The sequence below is a fragment of the Sinohyriopsis cumingii genome, chromosome 4 (assembly GCF_028554795.1).
Source record: "Sinohyriopsis cumingii isolate HCF-2022 chromosome 4, ASM2855479v2, whole genome shotgun sequence".
Classification (NCBI taxonomy): Eukaryota; Metazoa; Mollusca; class Bivalvia; order Unionida; family Unionidae; genus Sinohyriopsis; species Sinohyriopsis cumingii.
In genome coordinates, this window is record NC_142964.1 from 81,251,305 (window position 1) to 81,276,472 (window position 25,168).

The following is a 25,168-nucleotide window of genomic DNA, read 5'->3' on the forward strand; positions in this document are numbered from 1 at the left end:
AAAGGTACCATATGAGTGTTGTTATTGTTGTTATAGGGTTTAACGCCATTTTTCAGCACAAGATAGGCTATACATGGCGGCCAGTATTAATGGTGGAGGAAGAATCTGGGAAAACTCCGGAAAGAACCACCGACCCATGAGAAGCTACCAGCAAGCTTTCTCACATATCCACATTTGCTGAGCCCAAGACTCGAACCCATGCAGACAGAGGTGAAATGATCCGTGACGGAGAGCACTTTAGACCACTCGGCCACTCGGGGGCCCCCACCATGTGTCATTTTGGACATCAGGTTATCTCCACACCATCTGGGTTACATATCATGATCACTACTCGAGCATAAAAAACCACCATCATTGCTATAAAACCTGAAATACTATCATTATAGCTATTTGAGCTAACATCATTATCGCTATTTGAGCGAACGTTCTTTCTTTGTTATTATTAACAACATTATCGATGTTTGAGTGTTAGCTTGTGATTGGCTGCATGAATCATTTATCATTATTTGGATGATAACTTACTGTTTACATATCTCATCATTGAGTGGAATCATATCGTAATTTATCTTGGTTTCTTTTTTTTGCATTTAATTTTTTGTTTGATATCAGCTCATTTTTTCATTTATATCATAATTCGTTCCTGTTAGGAACTGTTTTAATTATAGGGGATACTTAACTCTGTGTGCATCATTATGTGTGCATCATTATGTTAAATGTCCAATATTTGGATCCTGTTTACGCATGAGTTAGATATGGTTTTTGTTCTACCTTCAAATCATTCATCATTAAACACTGTATTTATATCACCATCAAGCGTTCTGTTTTGAATCCGAAATCCCACCCGGTTATCTTGTTACAAATCTCTGCATAAAAAGAGAATTCCAAATTTGTTCCACATGTAAAACTTCAGGAGAGATACTGCCAGGATTTTATCTAAGGGGAAGTTACCCCTTTGTCAAAAATATAAGGTGGAGTAGAAAAGGGGGGGGGGGGAATGGCCATAGTTCCATATTTACCTAACATTTCAATGTCTTTCTTCCTGCTCTACTTTTTTGAGCTGTACTCAAATCAGAATCTTTAAAAGATGTCACCTCAAGTTGTATAAGCATTAATCTGTTAATTATTTCTGAGAATACTTTGTTCCTTATCTGTTATGAATAGTGTTCTGTTCCTTTATCTGTTATGAATAGTGTTCTGTTCCTTATCTGTTGTGAATAGTGTTCTGTGTCTCCTTTACGGCTATTATGCACAATTTTCCAGAGCTCTCAGATATTATCTTCTGGTTACATCTGCTCAAAAATAGGATTTTTCATTAACATAAAAACTTACTTTCTTGAATAAGTAGATTACTGACTACTATTCCAGATTTCTTATCTTTTCCATAATGCAGAATGAGGATTTTTAGTCCATCAATGTCACAGTCTGCTTGTGCAGAGGTATTCAAATATATATCTTTACATTTTAATTGTATTGCTTTTTATCCATACTTACTCAGTTTTTCTTAACCCTGATAAGGATATATGGTTTTGAAATATATGATCTGCAGGGCTAAATTGATTAGATATAAAAAAAGAAAAAAATTGCATTCTTTTACGGGGTTTTTTTCTTCAGTGGAGTGGGATCCCTGATTTGGCCCTGACAACTTCTCAGTAATATTTTGTACTGTTTGTTCTGACATAAAATCACAGGATTAATGAGGTGAAATTTAAACTTGAGATTGTGTTATGAAATAGGAGACCATGCCATTCCTTTTCTTATTTGAAATAAATTTATCTTGTGATGAATATCACCATCAGATAGAACAATTTAGCCCCATAAATAAAATGGCCAGTCCTTTGCAGTACATGTGTAGTTAAAACTGAACAAGTATGTAAATTCAGCCTTATGACTGGGTCATTACATGATTCATAAATTAACGATCTGCACTTGCTTTTGTTGTTTTAGGATCTATTTTCAACAAAAGTGGCTGTCAACTGAAATTTAATTGTATATACCTTAGAGGACTATCATTCATGTTTAAACAGTAGAATAAATTTATATTGTTCAAGAGAAGTTCAGTACAGTATGCCTCTCATCAAGTCAGTGTGTAAGTTTGTTCCAATCTCGATGAATAAAGTAAAAATGTAAACGTATAGCAAAATAAGTCAAACAACCTTCTCTAAATGTGCAGAATAGACAGGACTTTTTTCTTTTCTTTTTTATTGTCCCAATATATTTGATAGAAATTATAATCATTTGATTCTTGAAATTGCAGCTTATTTTAAATCACACATGATGTTTGGGTCTTTCGATGGGTGGTCATCATCCATTGCCTATTCAAATGTCAATCAGTAAAACTTCCGTTGTTAATGACTTGACCATAATATGAGCTACATGTATTAAGTGCACTGTGCCAAGTCATTCATGTGATAGAAACACACCTATCCCAAGTTGAAATTGACATCTTCAGGTGCTAACATTTTATGACAGTGTTTACAATGGTCACTGCCTTGATTTCTATTGAAAGTCTGCTTAATTCAGGTCTGCTTAATTGGGGAGAGACCATAAAAGTTTCTAAAACTGCTTTACTTGAAACAAACTAATCTTGTGATGAGTGAAATAATAAATAAATAAGAGCCACTGATATGCATATAGCTTGATTCTAACAAGAAATTTTGGATTCTCATAAAACATCAAAATACCAAATAACCTATATACAAAAAGTGAAGAAATAATAGAGCCTGTTGAATAATGTACATGTTGAAGTGAGGAAATAATAGTGCCTGATGAATACTGTACATGTTGAAGCGATCAAATAATAGTGCCTGATGAATACTGTACATGTTGAAGTGAGGAAATAATAGTGCCTGATGAATACTGTACATGTTGAAGTGAGGAAATAATAGTGCCTGATGAATACTGTACATGTTGAATGTGCTAACTATATAGGACAAGCAAAGGGTCATTTTAATTTAAATGGAGAAAAAAAATTGTGTGAAAAAAGTAATCTATATTGGGGTCTGCACCAAGGAAATCCCAGGTGCCTTGTGGGGGCCCAGACAAATAATGTAACCCATTGACTGGGATTTCCTTGTTTTGGTGCAAACACCAAATAGATTCTACTAAACCCAGGTTTGGAAATGGTGGGGTGATGGAGTGGATTGGTGGTTGATATATTTTAGTTGTATATGAATTCTTTTGTATTTTTCCACAATCTCTATGAAGATGATTATACATGTGTGAGGGTAAGTTTATATACATGTGAGTATATTGTGAATTTTTTCTTCATCAAACACAAAAATAATGTCCACTGGTGTTTCAAACCCAGTATGCAAACAAGAAAAACACTAACTGATACCTTTACACTTCTGGCACAAATACCCAGTATGCAAACAAGAAAAACACTAACTGATCCCTTTACACTTCTGGCACAAATACCCAGTATGCAAACAAGAAAATTTTATTACAATTGTTACTTCAACATGTCTCTTTCACGCATTCAGTGTACTTAGTCAAGTATATATACTGTATCATTGAACTCTCAGGACAGATTGTTCTCTATGGTAGGTTTACTCAGTAAACTACAATCTATCTGACTGCCTTTAAATTCTCCATTGGAATTTTGCAACTTATCATCAAAAAGTTGATAACTCCACTTATAACAAATTTATATTATTTTTGGTATTTAAAAAAAAACAGTTAACAAGGAGTACTTGCATTCATATCACATCTTTGCACAAAAGACAAAATATGGTAAGTTTAATTTCTGTGGTACAATCAGCATTTCCAGTAAGAAACAGAAATACTTAAAGCTAAATATTTATTTACTTTTTTGTTGTTGTACAGAATTGATCTTTTCACATAAATTACACATAATTAAAATTATTCTGGACAGTTTGATTATTTACAAGTCTTCACTGACATTTTGAAGACCTAATTTATTATTGTCTTAACCTAATGATTAAATACACATGTTTTTTATTTTCAAGTCTGCTTTAGAAACTTATAAGTTTCTGGGTTTTTTTATCCTTGGATAATCTTCTTAAACAACATAAAGAACAAATATTTTTTATTTTTTTAAATAAGAGCACATTTACAGAGCTACTTAGTTCTTTCACATTATGTCATGATCAGAACTTACTATCACTCGACAAAATATTGTGGTTGGCGATGCATGCACTTTATGTTAGATATCATACAAATGGATACATTTCTGGCTAAGTCTGTGCTTTTCAACTTTCGACAACTATTTCATCAGGTGACACAATCCACTGACATGCGCCTATGATGTCAAAGAGGTACCAGTCTGAACTCTAACTGATATTGTAACATTTTATGAAAGTCTTATTATTATACAGTACATGTATGACAGGTAAATTGTAAGCAACAGTAACATGCCCTGTACACATTCCCAATTCTAAAATTTGTGGCACACTACTGTATGATAAGCATAACATCCATCGATGTTTCATGGCTGAATGCAAGGCCAATTTTTGGTGTGCTCCAATCTATGCTTCTCTTTTTGTGGAATACATATCATTTTCCTTGGAGGTAAAAACAGTTTAAGTATATTGTAGTTTAATTAAGAAATGGTATTAATCCAGAAGATGAAACGTTGAACAGTAAACGATTAGTGGTGTCAGTGCATGCTTGGAAACAATAAGAAATTGAAAAAATTAGGATATATGCTAAGTATTCAATATCTCAAAAATTCCTGAACTCCAAAAAGCTCTCTTAATTTAGTGTATTTTGAAACAATTACAGTTGCTATGAGTAAGTACATGTGCCATTTAAAATAAAATCAGTTGGGCCTGAGTTTTCCTCAGGAGTATTTGTAAAACTTCTGTTCTAAATATAGATTAAATACTTTGCAATGCTTGCTACAGGGCAAACTGTAACAATTGGATATAGTTCTACTTACATCATGACAAACAATACAGGACTTTTAAAGGCATCGGTGACCGCTACTGTTATCGCAACCAGCACTTAACGAGATAAAAGCTATTTTATTCCTGATATAGGCCGAATGAGATTTCGGGAATTCAGGATTTTTTTGTATGTGGCGTGAATCCATGAATTGATAGTCGTGTAGTTCATGCCAAAATCATGAGGGTTGGCAGGTCTGTAAACAGTCTGACAATATTTATGATGACTAGACTGCAAAGATTTACAATGACTAGAAAACAATGGAGGATTTCATAACTATATTAGATAATGAGGATGAATTCTTGGACTTTGTACCAGATGACATTAGACTGCGACATAGGATACTGTAGATCACAAAAATAAGGACTTAACTTTCACTGTTTATTGTTGTTTTGTTGCTGTTTTAGGTTTAATGTCATTTTTCAGCACATGATTGGCTATACATAGCGGCCAGTATAAATGGTGGAGGAAGTATGTAGGAAAACACCTGGGAAGAACCACTAACCCTTGGGAAGCTAATGGCAAGCTTTCTCAGACACACACATTGGCATAGGCTTAGAACCAAAACCGATGAGTACAGAGACTTTCTTTTTTTTTGAAAGACACAGGAAGTAACCATATGTCTGTATTTCATGAATCAAATCATTCTGAACTACTATTTTTTATACCAGTATGTGAACTCAAAGTTAATTCAAGGATCTATTATATAAATGGATTTAAAATGTCAAGCATTAAGGATTTTAATGGATTTTATCATACAAAGATGGGCAAATTTAAGTCATCAATTTATTTGTGACATATTCCAGTCAATAATATAATTTGTATTTTACAATGGTTTTATCTTTATTTTCCTTCCTAGCTCTCTCTCTCTCTATTTATCTATCCAGTTTGGCTTATCTAATTTTCCAACGTGCAATTCTTATTCAGTGACATGTCTACCATTCAGTTGAATTCAACTAACAAAATACACCCAGGCTTATAGAAGGGTTACAGTGAAATATACTTTATGTACCCCCCCGCCCAAAAAAATGTATGTTTGTTAGTCTTATAGTTGAGTAAACTTATAACCGAGTATATACCAAACTTAAAACAGTCCATAACAGTAACTTTTGAGTACCATGGAGTTAACAGTGGCTTTAGAGTGGTGAAATTCAACTTAGATTCCATCAGTTTGGATAATGTTATCATTTCACATGTCAACAAAACAAAAAATACTAACCAAATTGAAAAACAATGGAACCACTAATTTGTTTAAGCCTGCTTTGTGTATAAACCAACTTCAACCACAGGACTCAACAATTAATAAATTTATTTAAAAAAATTAAAAGCACACTTCCACAACTGGTATGCTTAACAGGTCATTAAAACCATAAGGGAAAAGGAACAACAATTCTAAACATCAGTGTAATGTATTAGCAGACCTCAAAACTTCATCAAAGAAGCGGATTTATGCTAAATGGATCATTGTGGCTGAAGTTAATACATACAAAAGATTGGACCTGATTATCTCTGACCTTGAGAAATCTGGATTTGTTTAATTCAACAAGTTTGATCAATATTTCCACTTGAATGAAGAATTGATCCAAATAAGTATAAATACTATTAATTTACAGTTACTGGATACCATATATGTACATGTGCACTAAAACAATATAAATGCTTTATAATTCTGTTTTCAGAGTTAAAATAAACACAAATAAAAGCTAATATTTTATTGCCAGATTACAGTAATGAAGTTCATTTATCAAAAATCTTTGCTTATCTCTAAAACTGTTTCATTAACCATGAGCTTGGGGTTTCTTCATCACATGTCTAATTTTTCACTGGATCTTTACATTTGTGATTCATGGCAATAATGAAATCCAAGATAATTGGTACCCCATGAAAAGTTGTGAAACCAGAGAACTTCACATTAGGAAACAAGCACATTAAATTGGAATTTAGGGCCTAGTTTTTGGTCTTATAGATGACTGGAAACAAAAATGCAAAGACAGAAATATCGACAAATTCTAAATAATAATAATAATAATAATAATAATAATAATCATCATCATCATCATAATGTGGATTAAGTACAGCACCTAATCTTTAGAACCTCTATTAGTACAACACCTCATCTTTAAACCTCTTAGTGCTTTACAATATTAGATAACACATAAAAACAATACAAAAAATATTACAAAAACACCATGAAATAACAAAACAAAAACATACTGAAAGTAATTAAGGAAGTAAACATTATTAAGCCTTTAAGTCTTTCCTTGTGGTTAAAAAATGTTAGTTTTAAGAGCATTCTGGAATGAGATCACAGTGTCCTTGTGTTGAAGATCAATGGGCAAAATTTGTTCCATGTAACCGCACCCATGTACACTAAAGAACACTGTCCATATTACTTCATCTTAACAGTGAGAACAATGACAACATGAATGTCAGAAGAGAAACGTTAAGTTTCTAGAAGGAGTGTACACATGGGTATGATCAGATAGGTATACTGGACTGGAGGCAGTCAATGAAATGTTGCATAGTTAACAGAGTTTGTTTGATTCTGGATTTAATGGGTAGTTAGTAAAGGTTGCAGAGCAGGAGTGGGGTGGGGGTTATGTGTGTGTGTGTATGTGTGCATGTGTGTGCTCAGTTCTTAAGGCACTGATGCATTTCAGCTCCAGATATGCAGCCTTGCATATGTTCATTACATGTTTTGTATAATGAAAGAGTACTGCACAAAATGACACCTATGTTTTGTACTGACTGTTGAATTTAATGTTGGTATTGCTAATACTTATTTTTTGAGGTAAGGATGTGAAGGAGAAAGTCTCTGTGTGGTGATCAGGATGGCATCAGTTTGATCATTATTTATTTGCCACTTGTTACATGTCATTCATGACTTCACATCAGAAATGCACCCCTATATGCCTTGGATGGTAGCTATAATTGAGTGTCACCAGTGTTCCAATGGTGAGACACCAGATGCCAATCTATGACACTTGAGAGTGGTTGAGACTACAGAATGAAGAGAACAGGGCCAAGAAAAGAGCACTGTGGACCAACAAAACATAGACTGACTAGGCTGGAATGTTTTTAATTTGTGTCCTGTTGGCCAAGTAGGACTTGAACCATAGTAAGGGTGTATCATGAATATCAAACACATGCTGGAGATGGTGAAGTAATATATCATGGTCTATTGTGTCCAATATCACATACAAATCAGGGTGAGGATGTAATCTTTCCACTATCCAAAACATACCAAATTTTGTTAAGTCTCTCAAAAGGGCAGCTTCAGTACTATGGCAAGGGCAATATGCAGACTGCTGAAAAGACTATCTGAATTCAATGGGAAACAAGCTGGGACTGAAAAACTTTTTCTAAGATTTTTGACATAAATAAGAGCTTAGAAAGAGGGTGATAACATCAGTTAGTGAAGGCAATATTGAATCTATGCAGACAAGCAGAAGTCATGTTGAAATTGGTACGAGTTCACATGACTTTAGGGTGCTCTTCAACACAAATGTATACACCAAACCCAAAAAGACTGGTTCAAATCATGTTACAAGGTACTGCATATAATCTGTATCACAATGTCAATGAAACTGTGTTGTTAAGCTTATCTCTAATGGATTAATTAATTAATGGATTAAAATTTGTCATGGAAGAATTTTGTAAACAGTCCTTCAAGGTTGAATGAAATCATACTTTTAAATTTTGTTTGTAACCAATGAATCATGGATGAAAAAACATTTGGTACCACACAAGAATAATACATCATTAAGATGATGGACACTGATCTGATCATTTCTGCAAACTCTTTGTTTCCAATTTCTAGCTATTTTTACACACTGTAAAGGTATTCAAGATTCTGTATAAGACTACTTACCAACTATGAAAGGAGTTGGGGCATTCAACACAGCAGACAAACCAAGTGGACACAGAGGAATATATGGACACTGCCAGGTGAAGGGAAATGTCATCTGTAAATTAGGGAGATCATTTATTTCATTCACATGGTATTATAAAGCAGTATTTACAGATGATCAATTCTTGCATAAAAACAGCATTGCTGGACTAGATGTATGACTGTATGACTATGGCTATATCCATGTGTCAACACTGGATTTCAGATGATACTGATGCCTTAGTGTGTTATTATACCTGTTCTTTATCCAGACCAAAACTAAATAAATGACTCTAGCTCAAAACATGCAACCTGTTGCATTCTTCAATTACCCTGAGGAAAGATATTTTCTTAGTAGAGAAATAAGATACATTATCCTGTTTTAATGCATCATATTCACTCAGAGACAGAAATGCATTTTTGGAGCATATGTTTTTTGATGATACTTATACATTAGGAGCATGACCACTTCACAGATTCTGCTCTCTCAAGTTAATCTTTTTAGAAAAAAAAGTACTAAAATTCAACTGCCTACTTAGGTGGGGACAAGAGTTATCTCCCCTTAGAGGGATTTGGTTCTAAATTGTGTTTATAATTCACTTAACAACTGGAGTGGATGTACAAACTCTGCCAGGATTTAGAATGTAACTAGAGTGAGGCTGGAAGGGTGTACCTATTTTATGACTGGGCAAGTATTTTCAAAGAAACATTTTACTCCATAAATTGGTTTCATCTTCTTCAAAAACATTGTCTGAACATAATATTTCAGAATAAATACAACCTCTGTCTGCATGGGTTCGAGTCTCGGGCCCCCATTCTAGAATGTGAAGTAAAACAAATTGTTCCAGGTGTTTTGTTTTCCAATTTTAGTAAAATTATTATAACTTTTGAACTAACAGTGCTAGAAACTTCAAATTCGAACCAAAATACTAGAAATAGAATTATCCTTATTTTCTTCGCATACTATTAGCAGCATTTCATTCATCTTCATGAACAAAAGATTCACTGAACATCATGGCAAGTTTTTTAATTTGTTTTTTTTTTCTTCATATTTCAAAATACAGTTGTTGTGGAGTTTAACGCCATATTTCAGCACACGATAGGCTATGCATGGCGGCCAGTATTAGTGGTGGAGGAAGAACCCAGGAAAACCCCGGGAAGAACTGCTGACCCACGAGAAGCTACTGGCAAGCTCTCTCACATACCCACATTGCAAAATACAGTTGTGAGCATGTACATTGGTAAATGATAACAAAACATATGTCACTGTGTTGCAAATTTTATTACCTTTTCAGAGATACATAGTTTTATATACTTTAAAAAAAAATAACATTGTTACAACATTTTTAGTAAACATGGTAAAGGTCATCACAATTTCTACTGTTTTGCTGTATGATGTTCCGTTTTACCACAATGTATTTAGAACTGCTTCTGAAGAGTCAGGCACTGCAGTTGAAATTGGTAAACAGGATAAAATTGGTTAATCCCTCTCCCTGGAAAATGTCAGTTAACTCATTCGGCCCCAGCATTGTTTTCAGTATCTCTGCTGATATGCCTCATAAGCACAAACCTGTGTCTAGCTGCTTGTGCCCCATAGTTTTTACCTGTTTGAAAACATCATGCACATGCATTCACTCTTATCTTAACTTCTCTTACATCCAAACAAAATCCACAAAATTTTCACCATTTATTTCAAATGAATTTGTCGACACATTGATGTAATTTTTTCCCTATTTGTCGAAGTTTTTCACAACTTATTTATCCAGTATTTACAAACTTATGTGCAACGTTTATCCGCAAGAACTCCGTCATCATCTCTGTCAGCATCATCATCTTTGGACGATTCAATCTCAGAAACTTCTATGTCCAAATCTAAATCTCACAAAATATTCAACTGCTGAACATATCTTTCCTCAGATTGCTCAATATTTTCGAGATCAAACCCGAGAAACTCCACATTTTTGGTCTCATCAAAAATCACTCTTCCATCCGCCATCATTTACAATTTTTCATGAACAGAACACGTGTAGTTAAACCGCTCTCAAACTTTAGCCTTTTGCTTCTGAACAATTCAAATTTCCACAAATGAAAGTAAAATCATTTCTGATTGGTTTAATAGTTGTTCAGTTCTTGGAAAAAACTATTCCTAACCAATCAAGGATGTTGTATCTAACACACATTCATCACGCCTGGAGACGGGATCGGCCATTGAATGCAGTAAACAATTCACAACTACAGGCAGGATTGGTCAATGAATGCAGAAACCAGATCATGCCTACAGACGGGATCGGGGCCGAATGAGTTAAGGAACAGTTACATTCAAATGCTGTACTTTTGGCTACTGCCATAACTTCAGAGTTACATTCAAATGCTGTACTTCTGGCTACTGCCCTAACTTCACAGTTACACTCAAATGCTGTACTTATGGCTACTGCCCTAACCTCACAGTTTCACTCAAATGCTGTACTTCTGGCTACTGCCCTAACCTCTTGAGTTGAAGAAATTCATTTCATCTTAAGTTAGTTCTTTTATGAAGTGAATAACCAATCAAATCCAGGATGATACAGCCTAACCTGATATATCATCATTTCACATGTTATATTTAATTTGCATTGTTTATTACTTTGTTTTATTCATTATGTTTTATTGGTTATGTAAAATTGTATTTTATAACTGACACTGTCCAAAATAAAGTTCATTTTCTACATGACCAGAATCACTGACTTTGGTTTTGTAAACCTAAATTTATGATACAGAGGATGTAGTATGCAAGATATTGTATTTTTACTTTGCTCATCAGCCACAATACAAATTCACATTCAATAAGCAATGCTTGAAAAGGTAAACTTTAGTTTACAAACATTTTAATGCAATTATCTCGATTTAGAAGAGAAATTAAAAGTATTATCACAAATTTTTCCATAATAACTGTGATGATAGGTCATGCACATGGTCAGGGGTTTTGTTAAATATTTCTCTAGCATTTTCCAAATATTAATTAGGATTAAAACTTTTAGAAGACTCAACAATCTGCCAAACAACCTACATGTGGGTACAAAAGGTTTATATATATTATTGAAACCATTAACATGAGCTTCCAGTGAGTTTGTACAGGAACATTCACTGAGCAATATCACACACACACAAAAATATTTTTACCCTCGAAAGATGAAAGTTGTTGTTGTTGTTGTGGGGTTTAACGCCATTTTTCAGCACATGATAGGCTATACATGACGGCCAGTATTAATGGTGGAGGAAGAAACCGGGAAACCCCCCGAAAGAACTACCGACCCATGAGAAGCTACTGGCAAGCTTTCTCACATATCCACATTAGCTGAATCCGAGACTCGAACCCACGCAGACAGAGGTGAGATGGCAGTGATCCGTAACGAAGAGCGCTTTAGACCACTCAGCCACTCGGGGCCCCTAAAGATGAAAGTAGTAGTGTAAATGAGTACATTGCCTTGATTAGTCAACCACAAAAACAACAAAGTATAAAGCAGCAAAATCACACTTGATGCCACATCAAATGCAAGTCAATCATGGCAAACAGGAACTGGTCACATGAATTTATCAGAGCATGTGTATTTCCTATTTTTCAAATATGAATTAAATGGTGCTATGTCCATTTCAGAAAGCCACCTAATTTTGGCACTGTTGATTTACAGCAGACAATATCCTAACAAAGTTTTAACATTTAATGGTTTGTTTCACATTTCAAGTTTCATCTACTTACAGTGGCCACTGCCTCTGCCACACTTGTTAGTACTGCTGGTCTCAGGGAATGAATGAGAATCTTGTGTTCATGTAGCACATAAAGCAGTACCGTCATGCAGTTCTCAGGACCCAAGTTCTTTAGCAAGGTGATAAAGGAGGCACCACTAGAATAAGAAAATAATCAACATACAGCATGAATCATAATCCAAAGTCAACCCCATGTATACAGAGACCACATGAGGTTCCTTCAGAAGTGATCTTTATAAGCAGGTGTTCATTGTATATGGATAAGTAATATTTATTGGTTACTGCTTGTATGGGATGATATGAACAAGTTTTTCTAAGTAATACTGCACAACCTTGGGAGTGCAATATTTGTTTTTAAAAAATGAGTTCGTTTTTTCCCCATACAAATGCAGTAACCTTTATATTATATGTTCACTTGTTTCTTTCTTCTTAAGGCTTAATAATAACAATGCAATATAAGAAACAAGGTAACTGAATTTATGCTGTATTACAAAATAAATAAACAACTCTAAATTCATCAACATACTGTAACAATATTAATGCACACAGGATCAGCCAGCCACCTTTGAACTTCATCACATGCTCAACATTAATTTTTAAAAAAATTATTTTGTTCTACTTATAATAGAAATTTAGTCATTTTTTGAATGAATGTGCACTGAGACATCTTTTGCAGTTGGTCTGAAATGGATGGATTGTTTTTCTGTTGATCCAACTCGATTTTGCTTTTCTGCTTTTGATGAACTGGAATTTTTAAAGTATTTATTTTATAGCTGAGTCAATTCCATAAGATGTACATGTGATCTCAGCAGTGAACTGGCACTGAATCAACTGCACCTCTGTTTCTGTTCTGTCAAAGTTTGGAATCTTAATGTGGGAAACATATTATTTCCTTTAACTGAAGTTATCAAAAAGACTAATGGAAAATCACATTCATTTCATTTTGAGTGCAGTAAGGAGAATGCGATTTCTTTTGTAATTGAATTCAAAATTACAGTACAGTACTGTATTGTGTATCAAGTTTTGAAACCTATCACATGGGCCATGTAATTTGGATTTGCAGAACTAAGAAAGCACATTTTGAGGAAATTCAATAGGCACAAATGTCAGTATATTTATTGATATTCTTATTACCAGCTAAATTAAATGATGATGTATGTTGATGACCTGTCACCTGCATTCTCTCTGTTGGAGGGACCCAAGCTAAGTATATGACCTGTATGGCTTCTACTGCTGTCTACAGCCAAAACATTGTGTCAAATAACTTTAACTGGAAAATTTGCAAAGCAGTTACTGTGTAACACCTAGTGCAAATAATACTTCTTCCTCATCTTGGCTTATTATAAGCTCATTATTTCTCCATTACTGCATGACAATGTAAACTTAACGGAGAAAAAATGAGCATATAATAAACAAAGATGATGCAAAAATCTGGGTCACTGCATACAGATAAGTATGACCTATATAGAAAGGTATGCATACAACTGGGTCCTATGCAAAGGTGGTCAGAAAAGGTTTTGCAGTTTATATTGTCAACAATGTTATCCTTCTTTACTGAAGGAAATTTGTTTTTAATTGCTGAAGTTTAACTCCTTGCAAAGCTGTATTTGGCAACTATTTTAGAGTCAGAGAGCATATTGAGAAACAATTTGCTTGCATATAATCCTACAAAGACATCTCCTATGATATATAGTTTAGGTCAACATCTTACTGCCTAATTAATGGGGTTGTGTAGCATGTTTTCTGGTTGACTAAAGTGAACAAGAGGCCAAATTTTTAGGAATATCTCACAAATCTGGCAGCCATATCGACACTTTTTTGCAAATTAAAGTCAAATTGCTTTTGTTGTAATTTACTTATTCTAATATCTTTTCCTATTGGCTTCAAATTTCCAACACAAGAATATCGGTGTTTTCAAGCTCTGTTGAAATCTGATTAAGCTGAAACAAGTTCTTTAATGAAATGAATAAATATGTACTAATATTGAAGAAAGTGATTAGATACCTTTGTTTCATTCAAGATACTTATCATACCTTTAACCTATTTTGGAATTCTAAGCTTCCATCAAATTCCAGCCAACTCAAATGTAGACCAACAGAAGTTGAAAACAAGTGTATGTGAGTGTGTGTGTGTGTGTCTGTGAGTGCGACTGTGTGTGTGATTTGGATTTATAATGTAGCTTTAACAATTTTACAGTCATATCAATATGATGTCTGCAGTGTGGCTGTTAATAAGTGAAGTCTAGCACTGGGGCATCATGCTGCAAACACGTAGCATCATGTCCCAACCAGTCTCATTATCCTGACACCTGGCCCACCAGTCCTAGCCTCTTGATGTCGAGTCCCAAGTGAGGCAGCTGCAAGTTAACATGTCAATAAGACACTTTAAGTGCAGAACAAAATTGTCTGTCATGGCCTTCGACCTTGCACCTGTTATCACTGATGTAAGAACTGAACCAATTTTATTTCATACCAACTACCCAGCATACTAAGTCTTTCAGCAAAAACCCCATCTTGATATGACTATACCTTCAGAAATAGTGATAAAAATATTTTTAAGATAGCTGTTGCATGACTTAACTCAATGTCCAAGAGCACCATTTTCATTCCTACCAAAGACCATCCAGATCTAGTGATGAATGTGTGTATAAAGTTTCATGGACATCATCCTGAGTTTATCAAATAACAAACACCTGCCAACAGATGGATAATAGACAAAGATGTTGTTTGACTGAAAAGATATAGTAACATAAATAAGACAGGCCATTGCATAAGCTGTTCCAGTCCATGACCAATAGAGCAAAAACTCAATAACTTTATGAATACCAAGCACAGCAATACAGAAAATTTGACAAGAAATAAAATGTTCTCACCTTTGGGGCAAAGGTGAATCTTCTGGCATGGAAATAGAAATTGCTTCATGACTGAGCTAAAATGAGAACAAAAGTCTTTTTAAATGAAGAATATGATGAATAATAATGATGATACTTTAGCCAGCCGTCCTTCATGTTTCTATTACAAAGTTACTATATTTTACAGGAGCATGTTACTGACCAGAAAACATTAGTCATTCAACAAAAACATTTATATAATATTAAAGCACTGTAGTGATGTAATGTAACTTTAACAAAACAAAGTATTTACTTGTAAGCATGATTCTCTTCAACAACACGAGCACATTTTGAGCAGCTGATAATATACAGACTGGTATGGAGGACTGATCGCAAGGCAACGGGGGTTAAAAGCCTTGTAAAGAGTTATACCATGTCTAGATTGGATTTGAACCCATTGTCCACTGGTTCTGAGTCAAAGCTAATGACACAGCCACAATGTGAAGGAAAAAATATGACTACTCATCACGATGCATCAAAAAAGTTAAATCAGTGTAGGGTTGAGATAAAGTTTGACCAATGTAAATGCAAATTTACGATACAGAGGGCGTAGTAAACAAATGGCTAAAAAATACAAATTAAAGCTTCAAAAACTGGTTTATAGTGATCAAGTTTGGGAATAGCCGAGTAATTCTTGCTGATATCCATACAAATATACATTTTTTTAAATGTATATTATATTACCCAAGAATGTATATAACCCCCAGGTTTTTATAAAGAACAATAAACAGCATTAGTAGCGTCTTTCTTTCAAAATTTTCAAGGATCAAAATCAGGTTTTTCAAGGTGCATTATTACATTAATTTTAAAGGATACATAAATGAAACTGTATGTAAACACAAGTTAATACTTACTATTACTCCATATGAGGAACATTTCTTGTTTACTTGTTTTTAAAACAACCAAAAATAAAACATGAAGTCAATACTATGATCATTGATATCTTTCCCATTAATATTAAATATCCTACATCTGGGCATTAGAATAATGTAGCCACTGAACAAAGTTCACTTTACTCTGTCTACACTACACTATTTACAAAATCCAAAATATTTTAGAGTGAATTTTTCAATTCTTGTAGCTTTGTCATCAAGCAGTTTTTCAAGAGCTCCAAGTTCAACAATTTTGTCCTTTTCACTGTTCCTCAAATTATTTTGATGTCGTGATAAAGGAAATTGTCCTATGGATCTTCGCTTTCAATGCATAGTCAGCAGCAGCAGCTGTCGTTTCAATGTCTTTTTCAGTATCTTCTTTTCTTCTTCACTCATTCCCATAAACAAAAAAAGTAAATATATTTGCTTTTTATATTATTGCTTATTTAAAAACAGGGTATGGATATTTTAATCTATTTGATATTAGATCTATTAATATTTCTCTCAGTTTAGCAGTATTCTATACTTTTAGATTTATCATGTTCATTGCAATTATCGTCTTGCTATTTCCACTCAAGCCCAAAAGAGAACTGGATTGAACTAATTTCAAACTTGAATCTCTGTGTTCACAGACATACCTCTTTTGTCAAAAATGATTTCAAGCTGATGGCTCCTTGTTTTGCCTGTATTAAGTGCCATTAGGCCTTGAAGAGCTGGGAGCACTGTATGTGACCTTGGAGCACTCTCTCCCATTACATGCAAATCAATATCCTTCTGGCATAATTTGCATTTTGCAATGCTCTCTGAGAAAGATAACATAATCAAAACTTTATATTTTTCTTCACCTAGCCACCAAAGCTGGAATCGGCAGCCAACCATGTCAAAGTGAATGATTCAAATTTAAACCACTGCTACATCTAGGCTTCGTACAATCAGAAGTTCAAAATGTACAACTGAGCTGTGACCAGTTGTGGAAAAATTTCCTTTCAGGCACAAACTTAGCAAGAGTTTGTTTTTTGTTGTTTTTCCTGTTTTCTTTTTACTAAATTCTGCAAAACAAAAACTATTTATTAATTCCTTTTGGTTTCATGAAAATCAAGGTTTTTCAAGGTACACAGACAATATTTTGAATTTTCAAGGTGTTTTCAAGGCCTTGAGGGAACAATTCATCTTTCAAGGCTTTTCAAGGTCCCCTACAGACCCTGAATAAACAACCAAAATCTGTTTTGGTTTCTTTTTATTATAAACAGAGTATAAAATAAATAAGGTATGATGAACCATCATTTCTGTTTAGCACTGAACTGCGGATGATCTGTTCCAACCAAACTGGGTCAATTCATAATTAGTTTCCTCACCTTGAGCTGTCTCAAACATTCCATGATGACACCATGTGCTCTCTTTGTTAAATGCAGGACCAAAACTGAGTCTGTCCATCACAGGTAATTCAAAATACATAAAATAGTCGCCTACTCATAAATAATCACCAGATGGCACAACTACAAACCTTCTGATTTTACAATAAACAATAATATCACCACTATTCGGAATGGATTCCAGAAATGTTACATTCTTCCAGCAGTCGACTCATATACTGTAGCTCTAACTACAAAGGGGAATCAGACCCATCTATGGCAGTTCAAGATTTTAGTAAACACAACTATGCTGCTGTTCATAAATTATTAAGTAATTAAACAGGAGATACAGATTTTTTATCTTGGTCTTGTCTTCTTGTTTTTCTATCATCTTTAAACTTCCAAACATAACTATATACCCAACATTAAACATCTTTCCTATTTTGAACTTGTACATTGTTTGAAATAGGAAACGAGTCTTTTAAAATATTACTACAGCTTGGTAATATGAGTAAAAATCAAACCATTATAACAATAACAGCAAATAAATATACCCCATGGGGATGGGACTGGGGTAAAAACTTGGGTAACCAGTGTGTTATATTCACTAATTCATGGTAAATAATTAGAAATGTATGCATGTCTTTTTGCTATGTCTTTGAAAAATAATCCACTGGCATTCCATCACACCAAATTTTTACATGGAATCACCATTGAGGTGACAAAGGGCTGGAAGGCTCATTGTTTCAAGAATCAAATTCTCACCTGCACCAAAATCCTAGGCCTTTGTGGAGAGGGGTATGGAACATCAAACATGAAATGCGAGATATGCCTGAAAAATACACAATTAACATTAAATGCCAGTAAATTTTAGCAACTTGTCTTAAAGGCTGGGTTCAGCACAGTTTGGGGCTAGAAATGTGATTGATATCATCTACATTTATGCCAGTTACTATACAGTAGTTCATCACAACCTCACCAGCAAGAACTAGATGCTGATGTTAGTTCAGAATATGGCAAATATCAGTATTTACTGTGCTGTGAAATTCAGAACTAATGCACTTTTAATCATAGCCATTTGCAAAAAGGTCAATTCCTGCTGCAAGTATCACAGATGCTATAAAATACACACAAAAGCAAACATTATTTTAAAATATTCAACAGATACCCATTTTCTCTTATTTTCAATCCAAAGAATTGCAGATGGTTAATTTCTGCTTCAATGAATTTGTTGGCAAACTAGAAATGTTGAAGAGTTGACCTCTTCTTTCATCCTGAATTATTTTGCATTAAAACTTACAAATCTTATGCACACATCCCACCCCCACCCCCAGAGGTATAAGCATAATTAGTGCTATTATAAGTGGCAATAAAGCATAATTTGGGCATAAAAATGTAATCTATATTTTACATGCCCGAATTACAGCACCTTTGAAAAAGATAATAAATTTATTTTTGCTACTAACCTGGTTCCAAAGCTGGTCAAAAGTTTTGTTACAAAGGGAAAAATTCATATGGATTAGTACAAGAATATAAACACATAATATACTGAAAAATTATTTATATTCAGCACTCATTCTGACTAGTCTACATGAGTAACTTTTGCTGAATGATTGTAAACTGGAACTCTGTAATGAGCATGATCAGGTGTTAGTGAGCTGTATTACATTATTCTCATATTCTTCTTTTAAAGTTTGTAAAGTTCTGGGGGTTTTTTCTTCATTTTTCTGATCTGACATATTTTGAAGTTTGAAAAGATATATCTGCTCACACATTTTCTATCCATACATTCCAACCCTTGGTGAGGAATAAGTGTAATCCAAGTGGACAAAAAGAGTAATTCAAGCAGAAAAAGATTATCCACATACAACATTATAAAATTCAAATAGCAAATGTACAAAATGATTTATTTACCCCTCTGGTCTTTTATCATCATTGCTGCTTCAGGTTTTCATATGTAACACTTTGAGCTTTAAAAAGCAACAGACTCTCATATTGCATTTTAAAACACTTTGTACCAGCTGATAATGAATGTTTTGCACACCAGTAGAGAACCAAGTGCTGGGTTACAGAGCCTGGATCTAAATTCAATTTTATTTTTGTTAACAATACTGAACAATCTCTCAAAGTCAGCATTAGAATGGTAAAGAACCAATATTCCTTTCATAACCTGATAAAAAAAGAGGAAATATATATCTGCCAGTTATTGGATCATTAAGCTGGTAAATAAGGTGCCATTACACATCAGCTCTGCCCACATGAAATACATTGTCAGGTAGAATGCCAACTTGATACTTCAGGGGTTCTCCTAATTTATCAGCAGCCTTTCCTGCAGCAAGGTGCATCATCTGACAGGGATGACCTGATATGTACATTGATGGAGACATCTTTCAAAATACTGAATGCAACTCCTTCATGAATTCCAATCACTGATGCATTATCAACTGTAAACCCCATACAGTTCTGCCAACTTATGTTTATTCAAAGCATTATCAAGCAAATAAAAAATGTTTTCTCCAGTGGCATCTACTGTTTGTTAATTCTGGTGATGAAAGAAGAGCACTCTGACTTTGCCTTTTTCGTTATCAAAATCTCTTACACAGACTGAGTACAACTTTTTGTCATCATAATCAATGCTCCTGTCTATTGCAATACTAAACAACCCAATTTTCATGGCTTCTGCAATTTTAAGCAAATTATCTTCTGCTAAACACCTAACAATATTAGATGATTTTGTTCATGCATATGTATATTTTCTGCAAATTTAGGAATCAGAAAACATCCATTTGAACAAAGGCCCAACATAGTCTTCTACTGTTAGGGGTAGTCCGTGTTCTATTAAGAACTTGGTAAATAATGCCCCTGCATTTATTACTTCTGCTTAAAAAAGAAGTTACAAGTTACTTTCGTACTGAAGTTTGTAAAACAAGCTAATTCAAGGTTTCTTTGTTTTACCATCATGACCAATATTAAAATCCTTTCCACACAGCCTGCAGTGGGCGTGAAGCTGCCCTAGAATGGAACACTGTATTGTGTAATTCATGTATTCATCTTTGAATCGGTTTTTCGTCTTTTTCTAATCCATCTGTGAAATTATTTGAAAAACATTTTTGCTCAACACACGCATCTACTAGAATAAATCTGACTTTTAGCGCTTAATACCAACAGAATGGTTGTGTATCAGATAAGAATTACAACAAAAAATCTGCAAGCGAAGAGTAAAAATTAGAAAACCAGTCGGTTCTCTCCTAACTAAGCCAACAATTGCCATAAATAGAAACCGAGGTCAAAAGTTTGAAAGTAAAACCAGCATGTTTCTTGGAAATAGGGCAGCTGCTATAAATAGAACATAATACTGTTAGGAAAGTGCATGCAAGGACAGACAAGCGTCTCTTATGTCACTGTTATGTAGAAGCTGTCTTTTTTAGAATACGGTCTGAAAGATTAATGAATTGTTAATAAAAATAAGAAAACAAATTAAAAATGTTTTTGGGAGGGGGTCATACAGAAAACGTGTAATCCGAATACATTTATGCGTAAGGCGTAATTTAGTGAAAAAAAGCATAATGATTACACCAAAAGCATAGTGGTTGGCATGTATATCTATCATATAATATCCACAACTCATAATGTAAAGTGTTTCAAGCAAAATCTGGCACCATTTTCTTTAAAAGTATAGACTGGTTCACTAACTAGCTTATTAATATGATGAATTGGGGAGGCAAAGATCATATCTGAAGAAACCCACTATAAATAACAAATAAGGAAACTGCTTTTATGATTTTCTTATGCAACAGTCATCTTTTTAAGAACATTCTCAAATTTATATGAGTGGAATTAAAGAGCTGATAATAAAAATGACTAAAACAACTTTGTATTGCTTTATCTTTTGGTTTTTTTAAGTATCAAAAGAAGCATTATCCCTATACATGTGAGCATAACAATTTAATTTGGTGAAAAAAGGCATAAGGAAAAAAGCTTAATGATTATACCGAAAGTACAAAGGTTGTCATGTATGGTTAAACAGCCAGCTTAGAAATCTGATTTAAAATTGTGCCACATTATCAAAATAATTTCCTCTTTTTTACAGCCAAAGTAACAATTATTTTATTGCACTTAATATAAGCTTCACCTGTTAGTAAACAGACTATATACTCACATACACAGATAACATTTAAAACAATCCCCAATTTTAGTGACTTACAATAACTGGTAAACAGCTTTTTAAATCTGTAATGAGCGCTTGTTGAACAAACAGGGCTGATCCAGAGTTCTAGATAAGCAGTGTATTTACCATTCATATGAGACAATTTGACTAACAAGAGTACCATGAACAGCACAATATACCCCATCATGTGTTTAATAGTCCTCGACGTCGGCATTAGTACTAAATGGATGATGCTGGAGATTACTGACCAATGCATCTTAATGACCCCTTTGATCAAGGTATGCAGCCTTAACCTAAAATTATTTTCTTCTTTGACTTATGCCTCTGACTTCTAGACTCCAGAATATACAGGTTTCTTTATTACCCTAAATGTAAGCCATCAGTCAAGGAACTTACTCTGGAAAAAAATATTTCCTACAAAACCAATTTTTATTTCAGCTTCTGAGCCACAATGACCCTGAAATTTGACCTTTAGACCCCCAAATCAACAGTTCTATTCCATAAGTGCAAGTTCTACATAAAATTCAGTCAATGTATGCAGTTTAGAAATGAAGTTATTATGCAAAAACCACTTTTCTTCTTTCAGCCAGTGACCTGATCTTTGAAACCAATTCAAAATGCTTCTTTCTTACACAATGAGCAAGTCATCCACAAACTTTGGTGAAAATACACGACTGATAAGTAAATATTTTTAAGAAATCATTTTTCTTCTTTCAGTCAAAGAGGATTCAACCATTTACCTCTTGATCCTAAATTCAAAACTGGCTCTCCGATGCCCAAGTTCACACCATCCACAAAGCTTAGTAAGATCTGTGATGCAGAACTAATATTATTTGGAAAACCCTTTCTCTTATTTCTGTTACAGTGACCCTAAGCTTTGATATTTTGACCCCAACTGACTTTGTGCTACTAACCTCTCTAGTGGCACAGTATGCGGTCCTGTGATGGAGATTTTGTACAGATAGGACAAAACCTTTCTGAATGCATCAAAGAAGGGGCAGTGTGAAAGCAGACAGATGCTCTTATTTGCATGGACGGTCTTGAGAATGCGATACTGCTCTCGGATATGCTTGTTCTTCAGGCCTAGGTGTCTCATCTGAAGATCATTCAATTTCTCCTCGGGGAATTCCTCGTAAAATGTGACTGCAGCACCATATACCTACAATTTACATGTAATAGACATAAGTGATCTGATGTTACAGTAACCCATCTCATATTTAAGATACGCTGACTAATGTGGCATCGAGTAATGATGCCATAAAAGTTACATGCATCAAAATATGACTTTACAACAGGTAAATATTTTACAACAGGTAAATGTGCAACATAAACAGCATATCTTAGGTATTTACATTATTATGACTCCATGGTCTTAAACTAAGTAACAGAAAAGAGTGAAAACCAACAAGCTTTGTAAAATTCAACAAATAATTTATTTCCCTAGAATATAAAAGTGAAAATTTAAAAAGAAAATAAAGTATTATAAATTAAATCCCAAATAGTCCAAAAAGTTTATCACCATGTTCTAATGAATAAGGTTTTAATTAAATTCCAATGGTGATCAAAATCAGATCCAGTGCTGAAGGTGTTGATGTGTGTGAAGTCTTGAACATACCAAAGTACCAGTAACCAGATGTGTGATGATGTGCTAACAGTTTTTGATGAATCACAATAATATAATCCAAGATATCCTTGTCTAAATTCACTATAATTCCAAGTTAATGTCTCTGTTGAAGAATGCTGTTGAGCACTTTGTAATTCAAGAGAACAATAATTTGAAGTAACAATTCTAGCCCAAATCAAATAATGAACACAGCAGTAAGATTGACCCTGCCTAAAGATATTAAAGCAAGAATATCCAGTAAAATTGATAAACCCTCTAAATGGCCTAGGTCACAATTATGATTTTCTATAAAATAAAAAAAGAACTATTACTAAATGGAAACTTCCATTCTAGAAGATTCTGTTACTAAAATTTTAATAAAGAACATGATAAAAATAAAGTCACTGACTCAAACAAAGATGAAGATCTTAATATTGAACTCACTCTCCATTGGAAAAGATTAGGTATGTATTGTTTTGCTTTCCAAATCTTGGAGAACACAAAACATGAGGCCCAATTGGGAAGGATACTGCTCATCTTATAGTTGACATATCTCAACTTGTTCATGTAAATTAATACATATATTGAAGGGGAAGAAAAGCTGGTCATAGTTACTACATTGTCTATAAGATGTGCACAGTATTACCAGAATGCTGTTTAACATAGTATTTTCAGTGGTATGTACCCACTACTTTTTCACAGTAAGGTATGTCAGTAGTTTCAATCAGTAAGGATGTGTGGAAATTCCCAAGGAATCTTTTTATGATTTTAATGATAATAATGAGTCTTCATTATTCATGAAAAAAATAGTTCAAAAAGTTTTTGTTTTTTTACAAAACAGTTGTATGTCACAAATTAATGGTAAATATTAAAAATATAATTACATTTATGATTCTTTAATCACATATTTGACATGTCACATGTGCCAAGGCCAAATGGAATATTGTGAAATATATTTGGGCCAGATCCAACTTTCAAAACAATTTTAGGTTAAAAAAACAAAAACAAAAAACCCCATCATATTTTAATTATTTACTAGCATACGCTAATGTGTTAATCCTTTGCATGATTGCAAATCGTCCTAGGAATTTTAAGAAGAACATTTTTTGAGCACGCTTGTTTCCCATCTGAACGTTACATAATTTTGTAAAGTCCAACAAATATTGTCTCATTTGTTAAGTGTGTTTAATGTTTATTGGCCATCAATGAAGCATCCTGAATGCATATTATATCAAAAGTGTAGCAAGAAAATTGCAGGCTTCAGTATCAACACTTCCTAATCTAATCAATAGGCTTTCTAATATCAGCACAATGTCATTCACAGTATCAGCTATAGTTAACTTAATTGTCCCACTTTAGTTACAACTTTTTTATTACAACTTTTACAACAATTAACATGCACAGGGAAAATTCATCTACAATAAAATTCTGGCCATTTCATTTTTTTGAGAGGGAGGGGCTGTAATTTTCTTGAAGCTGAAATATTTTCTTTTACCTCGATAATTCAAATTTTCCCAAATAGTATAACTGATATAATATGGTGGGTTTTTTTATAACTATAAATCCAGGCAAGATATTTTTCCAGCTATTGATTAATGGAAATTTAACAAAAAAGTGTCAGGTCCCTGCCTTTGAACAACTAAATTGCTGGTCCTTAATATAACTATGGTACATCATGGTATGCATCACAGTTCATTCAGAAATACTGTGGTATAACATGGTACAAAATTTTCACGGTATTCAGG

At 33.8% G+C, this 25,168-nt stretch overlaps 1 protein-coding gene across 1 annotated transcript in view; it reads right to left on the reverse strand.

Moving 5' to 3' along the window:
- LOC149801538 (C-myc promoter-binding protein-like) overlaps positions 1-25,168 on the reverse strand; it is a gene marked incomplete at its 3' end in the record, with an annotated part of 138,981 nt that overhangs the window by 58,850 nt on the left and 54,963 nt on the right. The window contains exons 8-12 of the mRNA XM_089956811.1: positions 22,735-22,979; positions 18,418-18,484; positions 15,411-15,466; positions 12,531-12,675; positions 8,777-8,870 (exon numbers count right to left, since the gene is read on the reverse strand). Of these exons, the coding sequence (XP_089812937.1) occupies positions 8,777-8,870; positions 12,531-12,675; positions 15,411-15,466; positions 18,418-18,484; positions 22,735-22,979 (607 nt within the window). The remainder of the gene's footprint in view (positions 1-8,776; positions 8,871-12,530; positions 12,676-15,410; positions 15,467-18,417; positions 18,485-22,734; positions 22,980-25,168) is intronic.